This window comes from Phoenix dactylifera, unplaced genomic scaffold (assembly GCF_009389715.1).
Source record: "Phoenix dactylifera cultivar Barhee BC4 unplaced genomic scaffold, palm_55x_up_171113_PBpolish2nd_filt_p 000643F, whole genome shotgun sequence".
In the NCBI taxonomy this organism is placed as follows: Eukaryota; Viridiplantae; Streptophyta; class Magnoliopsida; order Arecales; family Arecaceae; genus Phoenix; species Phoenix dactylifera.
In genome coordinates, this window is record NW_024068034.1 from 152297 (window position 1) to 167692 (window position 15396).

A 15396-nucleotide genomic window follows, 5' to 3' on the forward strand; every position below is an offset into this window, starting at 1 on the left:
CAGACTATGAGAATACAATTAATTTCTCAACTTCTTGGACATGTCACTATTTACTCTGACAGTCTGATCTCACCTTTTTGTCCTGTTCGTACACCCACATTTCCAAGTTTGATCATGAATTTTCAAAAGTATCCCCTGAAAAATTTCTGATTATTCGCATATCTTGAAGCTAATCTACTTGTGAGATTGTGAGAGCCAAATCTTGGTCCAACTTTAAAATTGCCTTCTTATTGAGCACATAGAGATAAAACGAGTTGTCTAGAGTAAAAGGGGTGGAGGCCACTTGATTCATGGAGACTGTTGGATCTAGAGTTAGCAACTTCTGTTAACATGAGGAGGTTATTTCTGTTTTAGGGTTTTGGGCAAGCTAGGTTCATTCGGCGGATAATTTAATGAATACCCCTGAAGTTGTAAAGTCGATCGATGAAGAATGTGCAGTGACAGAATCCAACACTATGAGCACCTGAAGTTGGAAGGAGAAATTAACAGAATCAGCCATACCATGTTAATGATAGATGGTAATCATGCATGCAAAGGGGACTCTTTTTCAATTATGAGCATAACTATTTCTTAAAAATATTATTAACACGAAAAGTTCAGGAACATAGAAAGTTTAATGCGTCATTATTATTGCAATGCAGCATGGATGGGTTCATAAGCAAAATGAAACAAGCTGCAATTCTGCTTTTCTATATTTTATATTTTGTGGTCAATAACACCAGAAATTTTAATGATTGAATCTCAATATTAATGATTCTGTCACCATTATATCATCACCAGGCATAATTTTTTTAAGTACTCTCCTTCACTTCAAATCTGTCATCAAATTATCTTCAAAGTTTTCTTTCAAGATTTTTCTAATATGAGCTTTATATTGTGTGTAGGTGTATAGGTGATGATTGTGACTAGCATAATAACTTACAAATTGAAAGCTTACAGAACAATGTTGTTGCATGGTCTAAGAACTTAGCAAAAAGTACAATTGAATTAAATATACAATAATAAAATCTACTAGATGGATGATGCTATAGCGAGGACCTGTATGGGTGTCTTTAATCTCAGGTCGGTAGTGTGCCAGGGATAGGTATTTATGTGGAAATGAAGAATTCAAATGATACTTTCCAGCTATTTTTTAAGCCAGATCGTAAGTTATTATAATTAGTATCAGAGCAGACACGATCTGTAATCCCTATGGACTAGGAGGGATACTGCAGTATGGCCAATTTGAGACTAACTACGATCTGATTGTGGTATTTGTGATTGAATTTAATAGGATATAGACTTTAACAATGACCCGAAAACTTAAACAAGAGAGTATATAAATACTGTATAGATATATGTTTAGTCCAATATAGATTACGTGCTAGAAAGTTCTTGAATACTTATACAGTGCCAATGACCTCCAATAATATTTTTTTGGCTAGCGCTTTTTTGTTTTTTAAATGAAGACGTGGGCCATTACAACCATAATGACCTATGATGCTTTTATCACAGATTGAAAAATCAAAACAACTTAGCTAAAGCTCTGGCATTTTGGCTTTAACTTTTTCAGCATTGTCTTTGCCTTTAAATTTACTGGCCAAAAATAATCCTGGATAAGATTTTAAATGGCCGTTAATAGAATTTAAATAAAACTAAGAATCATGAAATAGATTGACATAATATCCAAGCAACAAATAAAAAAGAAAGAATACTAATTTAAATTAAATGAGTGATGGAAACAAATATGAGCACAAAGGACCTATCAAATATCTAGTCATCCAATGACTCGAACCTCTCTCTTTATCTCCTTCTCCTTTCTATTTTTTTAAGGGAACGGATTGATTAATTTCTTTAAAGCACCAGAATATAATCAAAAAGTATCCTATCCAATGTGACTTGAGCATTTTAAGCAGTCTGAGGCAGTCGATATTTGATCCCAGTGACGGAGAACTGTTCTCAGTTCAGTTTCAGACGCTGTTGGGAAGAAGTCCTGTCCATAGCCTGCCACTTTTGATTCCCCAAGTTGCCCAAGGCCTAAGTTTCGCAGAAATTCTCAGTCACATCAAAAGGTTATAAAGCACCCAAGGATGCTATATCAAAAGTACTTTACAACATTACAAACCTAAGCTGGCACTTCATTCTCTCCTTGGTTTGTTTTCTTTTTTTTATCCTTTATGAAAACAAAAAAGCTGGTTAACTGTCGAAGTGCTCGCTTTTCAGATCTCGTGTCTTGTCTCTGGTGCTTTGGAGCATACTGTGCCACAGCCCCAAGGAAGGGATACTTGGTACTTCAGCTGTTTGGATCACAACCGACCCAACCCATAATAAATAAAATCGACCGGATTTAAATCAAATCCACATAAAACCAACTCAAGAATAGTCCTTTTGAGCGCAACCTTTCGCAAAACTTGTGAACCGCTTATATACTGGTTCTAAGCTCAGATGATGTATATAAAAGAAAGTAGAATTATTGTGATCACAGAAAGAAACTATACATGAATGCGACTCTCATCTAATAAGTATATTTTAAAATGATTTTGTCTTGTTTCCTTATTGAAAGATTTGGAAAAATTTAGATTTTTATTGATTAGTGGCCTCCTGGATGAGCAGGTTGTATGTGTAGTGCTCTAGTATTAACAGGGCTTAGAATCATGGAGGAAATTTCAATATAATTTTATATTTTAAGAACTACTGCATGCGGAAAACATCATGCTAAAACCAAACGCGAACAAGTTTAATTTGGACCCATGTGATTAGTTCAATGATTTTAACCAGCTGAAATTTCTGAGGAATCATGTTATAACACCAAAGATAACCTGAAGCTGCTCAAACTTAGACCTAAAACTAATTTGGTTCAGCCCCCGGTATTATTACTAGACCAACTCCGCTTTGGGTCGGTTCAAGAACAGAAAGAAGCAAAAGTGTCCAACTAGTTAATATTCCTTTCTTCCTCAACCCGAACAGCAAAGTGAAGGAGAAAAGCTGAAGGATCTCTATATTCTCCCACCGCCTAACCCCTTTCCAAAGCTCGCCATCTCCGTCCTGTTCCCAGTTCTATAAAAGAGTCCCGTCACCGCTCCCTTCACGTAGAAACTCACCCTCATCCAGAGTGCCTGCTATGTCGTCCGCGTTCCAGTCACCGCCCCAGACCCAAAGCCGGTCCAACCCCCGCCGGTCCCGGCACCTTGTCCGGGAGGGCTTGCTGACCCGGTTCGCCATGTGCGTCTGCTCCGTTCTCCTCTCCCTCCTTTTCTTCGCCGGCCTCATCGTCTTCATCCTCTGGCTCAGCCTCCGCCCCCACCGCCCCCGCCTCTATCTCTCCTCCTTCTCCGCCCCCGCCGTCGCCCAGCCGTCGGCCGGCCTCCTCAACTCGCCCATCTCCTTCAACGTCACAGACCGGAACTCCAACCGGAAGATTGGCATCTACTACGACGTCGTCTACGGCTCGGTCTACTACAAGGAAAGGATGGTCGCGTCCGGTCCGGTCCTGAACCCGTTCTTCCAGCCGCCCAAGAACACGACGCAGGTCGCCGGGAACCTCACCGGGACGGCGCCGGCGGCCGGGGACGCGCTGGCGGCCCAGCTGTCGGGTGAGGCGGCGGCTGGCCGGGTCGAGTTCCGGCTCGACTTGAAATCGCTCATCCGGTTCAAGGTGAAGACCTGGGACACGCACCACCATACCTTGCACGTCGAGTGCGACTTGGCGGTGGGTTCCGACGGAACCCTCCTGGCTGCCTACACGAACGAGAAGTGCTCCATCTACTTCTAGTGTTGACATTAAATAACTTGCGTGTGATCCCTTCCCTCCTGACTTCACTCTCTCACGTTTCTTCTCGCTCGGGAATGTGTAAACAACAACTTTGTCGTATCAAGAATATGGAATACTTGGTATATGGATGATTTTTTTTATTTACTTTTTCTTCTTCTTTTTTTTCATGTGATCCATTGAAGAGACTCCAAATTTCATTTGATTTTCACGGCTCTCTCTCTCTCAGAGAGAGATGGATGCAATGGATTTTTCTCTTTTTTAAAAAAAACTATGAATCATATCCAAAGAAGAGCCGCCTATGGCATGCAACAAAAACAAAGGCACAAAGTGGATTAACTTTTATATGAAAAAAAGAGAAAAATATGGAGGAATCCACCAGAAATTTTTATGAAATACTGAAGTGGGCACGGGCCATGAAGGGAAGAGAACCCCCACTTGAAACAAAAGATGAAAACAGGGGAAAATGAAGGAAGAGAGGAAAATAAGAAAGGTGAGGGCACTAAGAATTGAACGCCAGATCAATCCTATGTTGAACACGAGTCCGGCCTTGTTCATAAGGCTTGCACTTAGAATAGGGGTGATATTTGCTCAGAGAAGGAAAAGGGGTGTCATTTTGCTCCTTGTTGAGCAATTCAACTAGATAAAGGAGCGGCAGAAGATCAGTGGCATTGGTTCACTTAGTTTTCAAGTTTTCCTATTCACTTCTGAACTAGATATGTGATAATTTACTTATTTTCCGACATTGTAGTTTTGACCATTCGTTTGTACCCATCAAGGCTTGCTACATGAACTGGATATTGTCAAACAGAAATGCAGACCTTTTATCTTTCTGATAATTATTTGTTTAACCCTTTCAAAATTAGTTCTAGTTCTTTTATTAGTTTTGTCCATGAGAGGATATCAGGCAATGACAGTAAGAAAATATTTACTAAGCTAGCAAAGACACATGTTACAAAATCTGAGAAGTCATGGCATTCCCATAGAGCATGTAGATAATTTGCCTTCAGAATTGGAACAAGAAGAGCAGGTCAGACTCCATCCCATTTTTTGGGTTGAAAGGAAATGCAATCAAAAGTCTTCTTTAGCTACAATATGCGCTCATAAAACAGCAGTAGAAAACTTGTGGTGGTTAAAGACCATGCAGTCGATGAAAGAGGGAACACAACAACCATTTATCTAGAGAGTATAACCAAACCTAAAACAAGAGAGCTTGATTAGATTTATCTGACTTCCATCATTGTGCATATTATCCAGAGTGCAAACTGCTGTGTAGACGTCATATGGACATATAGTCATCAAGACACTTTTCTATAGGCAGGTGCTTTTTTCCAGAACCGAAGCTTTATGAATAAAATAAGATGGTTCAGCTTAACCAGAACCAACCAAATCAAGATGATCTGAAGTCAGAATTACAATAAAATCAAAATAAAGTAATACAAAAGCCAATTAAAAAATTAAGATATGCAAAATAGACAGACAAGGTGTTTCAACTTCACTCAATCTTTAGTAATTAGCAATAACATGAAGAACAGGTAAAGGTATCGAGAGATCAGGAATTAAAGATACACTTCACTCAACCAACATGAATGGCAGAAAAAACTTGCACCAAGAAAAGGCCGCAGGCAGCCCCGAATAGTTATAGACTGCAAAACCAAGAGGACATAAAAATCTCATGGAAGCATCTCTCTTACGGACTAGCACTTTAATGACTGAATCAAGCTTGGTAACTCTTCAAAACCTTGACTTTCTCCCATGCAAAATTAGGATCATCGCAGCCAAAATACTCACATGCTGCTGCCTTCTGGAACCTGAAATTCCCACCTCTCTTCAAGTCAAGGTTGATAGCGACCATTCCAGGCCTGAAATCAAAGTTTTGATCGGGTGGAAGATGGTCTGTTCATGGAAGGGATCACTCGTTAATTGGATCACTTGCTCTTTCAAGTCAGCTGCAATTTGCTCGTTGGTGACAGACTCATCATGTTGGATGGAGATAAGCACAGTGTGAACCCGAATTGGGACCATCGCACCACCATTGTTTTGACACTCGATACTCTTCCCATTTTTCCGGGCCTATATGACCCTCGCACCAAGCTTTGTTGCCAGAACATGGGTCAGTGGCATCAGAGAGGGAGTCATAGCCAAATATGTGGCCTTGTTCCCCAGAACCAATCTCCTCAGGCTTCTTTATGAGGTGACATCAACACCGTGTGCTTTGTGAGGCTCTGCTCCTCAATGCTGACGAACGTTGCAGCCATGAGCATGAAGACCAACATCGGGTGAGACAAATCCAATACCTCGGCATGTATCGCTATCAATTTTCTCAGTCGGCCCTGGCCTTTGGTGGTGATCTCACCAAATACCATGACCATATTGATCTTGGTGCAGGTCTCACAAGCTACCTTGCTTTCAGGATCTTGCTATATGAAGGCATAAAGTATGGCATCTGACACTTGGTCCCAGAGTTTGTTAGGGTGCCCCTCTCATTAACAGATTCTTAAGTGTAGAGGAAGGTGTCCATCTGCATAGAATAAAATGAAAATTGAATGTGTTATTGTCAATACCAATGCCAAACCATTATTAGTTGTCAAAAATGAAGTGCAGAATTTTGCCAAAAAACATAGAGTATGCCAACCACTCAAAACACTATAAATCCAATTATATGGTGTTTGGTAACTCAAATAAGATCACCGAGATGATCTTAAATTACTAGTGATCCTTATCCTAAGGCAATCTGATCTCTTGTGATCCAAGAGCACCTCATTTGGTATATTATACTCTAACGATTAAAGATCTCCAGATATTCATAAATAACCTGTTTCATATTTTATGGAAATCTAAAGACACTAACCATATAATACCAAAACTACTTGTGATATATTCCATAAATATATATATATATATATATTAATCCTATAAATTACTATTCCTATAAAAATATATTAATTGTTATTATAAAATTATTATTTATGTTTATACTTATAATATATTATTTAATACCACTATTTATTTTAATAAGGAAAATAAGGTAAATAAAAGTAATAAATTGAATAGTTTCATAATATAAATACAAAGTACATTAATATATTTTCATTATAATTTAAAAATAAAATAATAATATGATTAATAATATATTATAATATAATATATATCCAAAAATCTAGAATACTTCATCCAAAAAAAATAGCCAAAAAATATTATTTAGATTTTTGATCTTAGTAGTCAAGTACTATCGAATATATAGTTAATACGAGACTAAACATACGTCTATATGGATCTCCATACATCTACTTTACTCCTATAATTTGAGAGACCATGAGATGAGATGCCTGCTATCATGGACTCTTTGAGCCATGTGGAACCAAAGTTTAGACTAACGACAGCTATCCCATTACAACGGTTGATATTTGACCAGATGAATCAAGGATTTTATTCTCCTCTTGAATCTTGGGAAGAAGGGTTCATTAATAAATAAATAAATAAATAAATAAATAAAAATAAAAAAGAAATGTACCAACCCACTACTATCTTCCCAAGTACGTGGATAATCCGAGATCCACTGCTCATGGGACCCGGATTTTGTGTTCCGGGCAAGTTCCCTGGGAAGCGCGGAGCTGAAACCACGATGGATGAGATCACTTCGGGACTCGAGCCTCTTGACCTCTCGCAGGAAATACTCCATGCAGTACTGCTAACGTTTTCCAACATGTATCACTAGCGATGATTCCTGACTCCATGCAGGTTACATACGATGGTTCTTGTTTTGGGGAGGGGAGGGGGCCTTGAATTTAGTCCCACATCGGCTAGTAGCGGAAAGGTTCCATGCCTTAAATGGGGGGTGGAAATCCTTTCCTCTCGAGGCGCCTTTTGAAGGGCAAACCCGTGAGGGCACCAGTCTCCCCCCGTCAGCGCTGGACGCGCGGGCCGGAGCGCCCAAAGCGGACAATACCTCGGGAGGAACGTGGTCCTCTTTTTCTGCTAGCTTAATGTGGGCTATGCTGTTGCGCGAGGCTCCGGCCAAAGCGCCGTCCCCGCAACAGATGGCGCGCCAGGAAGGGGCGCCTCCTCCCTCCATTGACTACTCTTCAGGACTGTGGGGGCCCCCGGCGTTAAAAACCGGCAAGGAACCTTCTCGCTGGGTGGCTATGTTGTGGGGAGGGGAGGGGGCCTTGAATTTAGTCCCACATCGGCTAGTAGCGGAAAGGTTCCATGCCTTAAATGGGGGGTGGAAATCCTTTCCTCTCGAGGCGCCTTTTGAAGGGCAAACCCGTGAGGGCACCAGTCTCCCCCCGTCAGCGCTGGACGCGCGGGCCGGAGCGCCCAAAGCGGACAATACCTCGGGAGGAACGTGGTCCTCTTTCTCTGCTAGCTTAATGTGGGCTATGCTGTTGCGCGAGGCTCCGGCCAAATCGCCGTCCCCGCAACAGTTTCTTTTGCATCATGCCGTGCTTGACTTTCGTTTGACAGGATGTACTTAAAAGAATAATAATGCTATAAACGCAAACCCCTCACGTTTACAAGAGACCTATTAATCACACAAAAGCCTCTGGATACATGCAATTTAGGAATTGTAATTCTTGATTCTATCAATGATCGTATGTGGCAGGGAGAACGCACTTTGTAGTCAAACGAAACCCCTACATATTTAAATGCTCTAATCCCACTTTCTATATTCCAACCTTATCAAAAATTGACCTCTATAGTCATGGACTCAAAAAATACGCTCATTTTAATCCTTCCATGCATTTACCATTTACCCACTGCTCATTGCCCACTGATTACCTCTGCTATGGCAACTATCCACCTGTCGATCAAAGCGTGTGTGCGAATCATGACACAGTACATAGGACTAGCCTGGGTACGCCCTCTCCCGTCATATTTGGAAAGAGCTCAAATCATAGTGTTCATCTTGTTGGTGATTTATATGGCTGTGACTGCAGGTCTGGACCTCCACAGTCCAGCTCCGAACTAGAGAATTTCCTCAAGTAACGTATCAAGTTGCTTTCCACCAAGAGAGGAAAAAAGCGTCAAGTTATTCTTGAAAAATTTTTAAAAAAGAAAAACTCCATAGGAAAAGGCAAAGAATCAAGTGCCTCCCTCCAACTCCAAGCAAACACAACCCCGGGATTCCGAACCAACCCATCCCCATAATATTTCCCACAGTATTGCCGGCCGATGCGAAATGTCTCGCTCCGGCGGAGCCTGCATCTGGCTCCTCGTCATCGTCCTCTTCGGTTTCGTCATCTTAATTCTTTGGCTAATCCTCCGCCCCTCGGCCCCCTCCTACGCCATCGTCGACCTCTCCATCCCAAACTTGAATGGCACCGAGAACACCACCATCTTGTTCGGTCTCGAGGTCTCCAACCCCAACTTAGGTGGCGGAGTCTACTATTCCGATATGAACGTCACAGTGTATTTATTCGATGAGAATGCCGGGTCGATGACGATGCCTTCTTTCTATCAAGGTCATCAGAAGACTACTTCGCTGAGGGGAAGAGTGGATGCCGGCCGGAGGTTGAGCGAAGCAGTTGTGAGGGCCGTCGCCAATGGGACGACGAAGTTGACGATGGGGTTGGTGACGAGGGTGAGGTATAAGACCTTATGGTGGTGGAGTAAAGTTCATGGGATCGTCGAGCAAGCAAGGGTGCCGGTTGGAAAGGATGGAAAGGTTGGTAGGGTGAAGATGCATCGGATTAGCAGCAGGAAACCGAAGTCACGGACTCGCAGGAAACGGAAGTCACGGATATTGGGAGGATAGGAATATATATATACATAGGCATGAAACACCTCTTGTGTTCGTGTTCTAATTAATTAGTTTGTTGTCGCATATTGTTGAAGCTCTGGGTATTGTTTGATTGTGTATTTGCTCATACTTGTTTAGATTTCAATATCCATTTAGAATTTGTTTGGTTTATAGATAGAATTTTTTCTTACTAAGAATATTTTTTTTGAAATGCTGATGCTTAATAAATTAATTTTTACATATTTGGTTGACTACAAAAAAATTATATATCCTACAGTAGTTTATGTTTAATTAAGCATCTAATTTTCTAGAGGAGTTGTATAAAATATTTGTTATACGCTTAATTAAAAAAAAAAGATCTTACTCCATTTTATCGAAAAGCTTAAGAATATTTTGTAAAAAAAAAAAAATCTCCAATGTTTAGCCAATTAAAAATTAGACCTTTTCATGTTGCTCATAGATTTTTTTTTTTTTACGAGAAAAAATCTACTTTTCCATCTTTTTCTTTTCAAAACACTAAGTAAATACAGGCATTTCTGCAATTTTTCAGTTGACCATACTTTAACCAAACGAGTCCTAGTTACATTGAGCTAGTAGATTTTGATCTACTAAAACAGCTACAGCATGGTTATATGAATTGGTTGATGCTTTAGCTGTCACGCCCCTCAAAATGGAGGGTTTCAGTCCATCTAGGTGGTGCATCTCAAATATTTGAACAGATAATTTACTGCTTCATGTGGACGATCTCTCTCTCTCTCAAAAAGCTTGGTCCCCTTAAACTAAAATAACATAAACTTAGGCCAATAAAACTCCATATCCAAATGAAAAATCATCAGATGGTTTGACTTAGACTGCACAAGTGCAAGAGGAGGAATTTAAAAGCGTTGAGTTTGAGATCCAAAACCAGTGGAGCTGTGGTAAAAGTCACGCTAACAGGAATCAGATCAACACCAGTCACCAGCGAGATACAATGATTCTATGATTTCATGGGGTCGAGCAGCAAGATTCATTTATTTGTGGCATGTGTCATAGACACGAACCATTTCGCCAATCACCTCAACATCTTTTGCTCACGTTTTTTCTTCAAAGAACAAGAGTGAATCCCACTTAGAAGAAAGGAAAGTACTTGAGCTGGTCTGAGATGTGAACCCACCTCGAAAATCTCCAGAATAAATTATTTAAGGTCAAAATCTTGAGAGAAAAACCACTAAAATCTCGAATCCTAACCTCCCTCCTGATCAAACGAACTAGAGTTTGCAGCGAATTACAGCTCAAAAAAATTCAAGAAAAAAGGGAAAATATCAAGAAATTAAGAGGATGGACAGAAAGGGAGAGAAAGGGGTCCGTACAGGTGGTCGAGATCAATCTCCGAGCTCGAGGACCCCAGTCCAGCCATGGCGAGCAAGCGAGCTGAAGAGAGAAAACGAAAAAGGGGTTTTTCTCTCGTTTTTTTTTGCTCTTTTTTATTTCTTTTCTGGATTTGAGTTCGTGGATTTGAGTACACAACCTCGAAGCGGCTTATGGAAGAGTCCCCAGACAGTACCGTCCGGGAAGAACGACCTGAGGGAATATCCATCCGGCCCAGCGCGGCCTCGGCCCTTACGCTTTTCCAGCCCGAGCCCGACCAAATGATGAAATCTAAGGCCCGGCCTGGTCTCACCTTCTCACAAACAGTCCCTTGCTCGCCATCCCTTCCTAACTCCAATCATCAGCAATACTAGGTGTTGCAATACTAGGTGCGCCAAGAAAGTAAAGTATTAGTGCTAGAGGGCTTGGATCATGCTAGACCGAGACCTAATGCGGGTGGCAGTTGTCGAGATACTAGTTCACGCTTTGACTTGATACGACACAGATAAGGAGATCCTCTTGTTGTGATATGTCCGGCAGAGGACCCTCTGATGCCTAAGTAAGAACGATACTTAGGAAACATTAAGAGATTTTCAATAGTCTGTTAAGGTACTCAGGCACTTACTTGGAAGGTTCTCTGGAGAGTTGGTTGTATAGGCAAAGGTGAGAGTCTATCACCATGGAATTTGGGCACGTGGATCAACCAGAATTGGCAAGCCTTTGCACATTCCGAATATCAGGTACGGGCATTTTGCATGAGGATCGTGCCCCACCTGGTAGGTCGGCATGATTTTAGAGATCACTTGGGATCTCAACTATCGTGTTGCCAACTGTAAGGGACTTTTTAATATTCAAACCTGGCAGCGCATTTCCGAGCATGCCAAGTGGCTGGCCTTGACTAGTGGTGCACTGGCTTTGTGGTGAGTTTTAGTTACATGGCCTCTCGTGTGAGCTATGGTCGGTCTCGATGCACATCACTAAAGTTCGGCTCTTGAAGCTGCCTTCTTGCCGTAGCAAGGCCTCGAACCCAGAGTCGTAGGAATTAGTAGAATTGTTGCCGTCCATCCAATCAGTAAATGTGCTTGAAGAGGCTAGAGCAAAGCTAAAGGTGAGCGAATCGAGAATCATTTTAGACCATCTGGTCAGCAACAACAAAGACTTCATCCTCCGAACTTCATTGCTTCGGAGCAGTGTCGCAATGAATACAAGCTAGGCATCAATAACTATATCATGTTCATCATCGACCCTCTAAAATAGTGGCCTGGCTCTATTGAGCACGGATTCTCTATAGTGCACGATTTGCACTACAAAATACCGTGCAATACTTTATGACCACCATTAGAAAATGGATGGCTATTAAAGAAGACGATCTTATGTGATACACATAGTGTGTCATTGTTAACAACTATCCATCCCTTGATGGTAGCTATTCAGCACTATATACTACTCTACAATGTAAACTGCGCACCAAGAAGATCCTGGATATTGCTTCTACAAGGAGCGGCTTAGAGGTCAATGGTGTGGCCATTTCATTCCTTTCAATAAACTAGGCAACAAGGTCACATCGGACAATAACAACCAAGTACCTAATGGGAGTGTACAAGGGTGTGAAGGTCTACTAGTGTGAGTCAATATGGCCAAGGTGGCATGCAAAACTTGCTCATGGCTACATCGAAATCCATGGGCAGTCAATTCATCAAGCGCTGCTGACTCGCCATCCTTCAATTAGTTTACTCCATCTAGATTTACTACTAATAAAAAGTTGGTGGCCGAACGCTTGCATGATGGCATGCAGCCCCTCCACATATAATAGGGGTGCATCTGCATTTGGGTCCACAAACATCCCTCGAGGGTTTGATGTGGATCATAGATATGATGGTGCATATGGAGTGTGGTTTAATTGGTTGGTTTGAGCCAGGTATGATTGTGTGTTTCCTCAAATAAAAATACGAGTAGTGTGGCTTGTCATGGTGTTCAAATGTGATTCCAAACCTTGCTCTAGTCAAGGGCTAGAATGGTTAATTTGGTTTGGTTATTATTCACGTTTGGTTTGGTCCGCCTAGGCCAGGTATGGCTAGCATGGACTTTCCACTAGGGGTGGCAATCGGGTCAGGTTGGACATAAACAGATCGAGTCAGATGTTAAACGGGTCAGAAAAATATAAATCTGAACCTGACCTGTTTATTAAACAGGTCAGAAATTACAAATCTGAATCCGACCTGTTTATTAAACAGGTAACCCGCCCCGATCCGTTTAACCTGTTTAATAAACAGGTTGATTAAACGTGTCGAGTTTGCTCTTCTAACCCGTTTAACCAAATATAGAGAGAGAGATGGAAGGGTGGGCCAGTCATCCTGTCGTCGATCTCGGCCGCTGGTGGGGTTGCTTTTGGCAAGAGAGAGAGAGAGGTGGGGTCGTAGGGGGTTCGACGGAGAGGTTGGGCCGTGGGGGGTTCGACGGAGAGAGAGAGAGAGGTGGGGGGTTCGACGGGGAGAGACCGAGAGAGAGAGAGAGGTGGAGGGTTCGACAGAGAGGTGGAGGGTTTGACGGAGAGAGAGAGAGGTGCCTGCTTTGATAGATCAGGCCTGGCTCAGAGCATAGGGCTTGAGGGGGATGGACTGGTGGTGGTGGCGTCGGAGGAGGGTTTGGTGGTGGGGTTTGTGGGGTGGGGGGAGGATAGAGATAGTGAAGCATACCGATTGAGAGGGCGCCTCTAACGGTGATGAGGTCGGGGGTGGCGATCCTTGGATCTCAACGGAGAGGGTGAGGCCGAGATCGACGACAGCGAAGATGGAAAGATCGAGTTCGGCAAGGCAGTGATTCGAGAGCAAGGACCGCCGCCACCGCCGCCAAAGCCATGGCCTTCTTTCCCATCTCTTCCTCTCTCCACTCCCTTGACGTGCAGTCCCTGACCTTCCGAGGACCTGAGCGAGGCTGCGACTCTGCGAGGGTCTTGAGGAAAGACGGGAGCGAAGACGGGAGAGGAATAGTGAGGGATCATATTCGTGTCCTGAGCCCTCGCGGTGAAATCGGGCTGAGGCCATGCGCATTCGGCCCATGCGGGTGTGCGGCAGAAAGTTGGGCCGGCCCTGGGCATTGTCTCCTGGCCCTTATCTACCAACCCAACAATTAAACATGTTATACGGGTTAAACGGGTTGGACGTCTAAAATCCATATCCGACCCAATTAATAAATAGGTTAAACGGGTCAACCTGTTTACGACCCGAATATGTTTAGGCCAAACCCAAACCTATTTATAGTGGGTTGAACACGGGTCAGGTGAAAGTGTTTGATCGGTTCTAGCAGTGATTGCGTGCTGAAATTTTAAAATTTTTAGTGGTTGCACCTGTTCGGATTGTCTACATACCCCTTCACAAGGAGAATCAAGTAATCGTAGTTCTTTTAATTTTAAAATCGTAGCAAAAAAAAAAATTGAATTAAACATTTTAATTCTAGCATGCATAAAAAATCATATTTCAAAAATATCACTACAAAAAACTCATGATCAACATGCCGGGATCGTTTAAACGATTATGCTAAAATATTTGCATGATTAATATCAGATCTGAAATGAGATTATTAAGTTCTAAACTTAACTAATTTATGATCCAACTAATCTTCGAGTACCCATTGAATAGGTTCTGAAGATTACTCTATAAAGAGCCCCTGAAGAGGTTTAACCCTCGGGGATTAGATCTTATCTAAAGTACTGGTATGAGATTTATACCTTTGCAAAATCAGAATACAATGGATCAAATGCTCGAGCTTCATAGCCACACAATCGTCTGGCCTCCACGAGTAATCCACGCGAAGTTCCTGGAGAGATCCAATCCCATGGAAGTGCTAGCATGCACAGAATTTCTTGAGGCTGAAATTTGATCTTCCTGACACTATCAACCTTTGATCTGCCTTCTTGGAAGAATTTGGAGGAATGGTTTATAATGATTGAAGAGGACTTAGATCTGATCTAAAGGCTCTTATCAAGGACCCCTAACTTCAATAGCGTGATGAACTTAAGGAAGATCTAATGGCGAGTTGGAAGATGAATGGCTGAATTTTCTTTTTCACATGAACTAGGTTTCTTTCTTTTCTTTTTCCTTGCATTCGACCACCAGCAAGATGACCCCCTCTTATTGTCGCCATCCCTCCTAACTCCTCTCCTCTTCACACACCAACTATCCATATTTTTGGGAGAATTTTGTAGAGTTTTGAATTCAAAGTTCAAAATTCAAGTTCATGCGCCATCACATGATGAAGCTTGATCTAATCTAAACCATTCATCATGTCGCCATTTCCCTCTTTCAATTTCTAATTCCCGTGCCCACAATCTGATGGTTAGAGGGTCATGTTGAGGTGGGTGGAGTTTGAATTCAAAATTCAAACTCAAATGCAAATGGGAGAGAGAAATGCATACATGTGTCATGGCGCCATGAAGAGAGAGAATTTGATCTTATCCAATTCTTTTCATTAACTTATCTCTCCATGTCGCCCCATCTGATGATGAAGGAGGTCCCTAATGTGTGCCACATATCCCATGGCGCCATTAAATGAATCAAAT

At 42.0% G+C, this 15396-nt stretch overlaps 2 protein-coding genes and 1 pseudogene across 2 annotated transcripts; 2 read left to right on the forward strand and 1 right to left on the reverse strand.

The window, feature by feature from the left end:
* The first annotated feature begins 3100 nt into the window (after positions 1-3100).
* Positions 3101-3751, forward strand: LOC120106805 (NDR1/HIN1-like protein 26). Its single transcript, XM_039119855.1, has one exon. The coding sequence runs from the start codon at positions 3101-3103 to the stop codon at positions 3749-3751; it is 651 nt and encodes a 216-aa protein (XP_038975783.1).
* Positions 3752-5539: 1788 nt separating this feature from the next.
* On the reverse strand, positions 5540-6269 carry LOC103721437 (annotated as a pseudogene).
* Positions 6270-8930: 2661 nt separating this feature from the next.
* LOC103721436 (protein NDR1-like) lies at positions 8931-9733 on the forward strand. Its single transcript, XM_008811639.4, has one exon. The coding sequence runs from the start codon at positions 8931-8933 to the stop codon at positions 9504-9506; it is 576 nt and encodes a 191-aa protein (XP_008809861.2). The 3' UTR covers positions 9507-9733.
* Positions 9734-15396: the final 5663 nt, after the last annotated feature.

Excerpts from the sequence above, each read along its gene's own strand:
- LOC120106805 (XM_039119855.1), top strand. The coding sequence starts at position 3,101 with ATGTCGTCCGCGTTCCAGTCACCGCCCCAGACCCAAAGCCGGTCCAAC.
- LOC103721436 (XM_008811639.4), top strand. The coding sequence starts at position 8,931 with ATGTCTCGCTCCGGCGGAGCCTGCATCTGGCTCCTCGTCATCGTCCTC.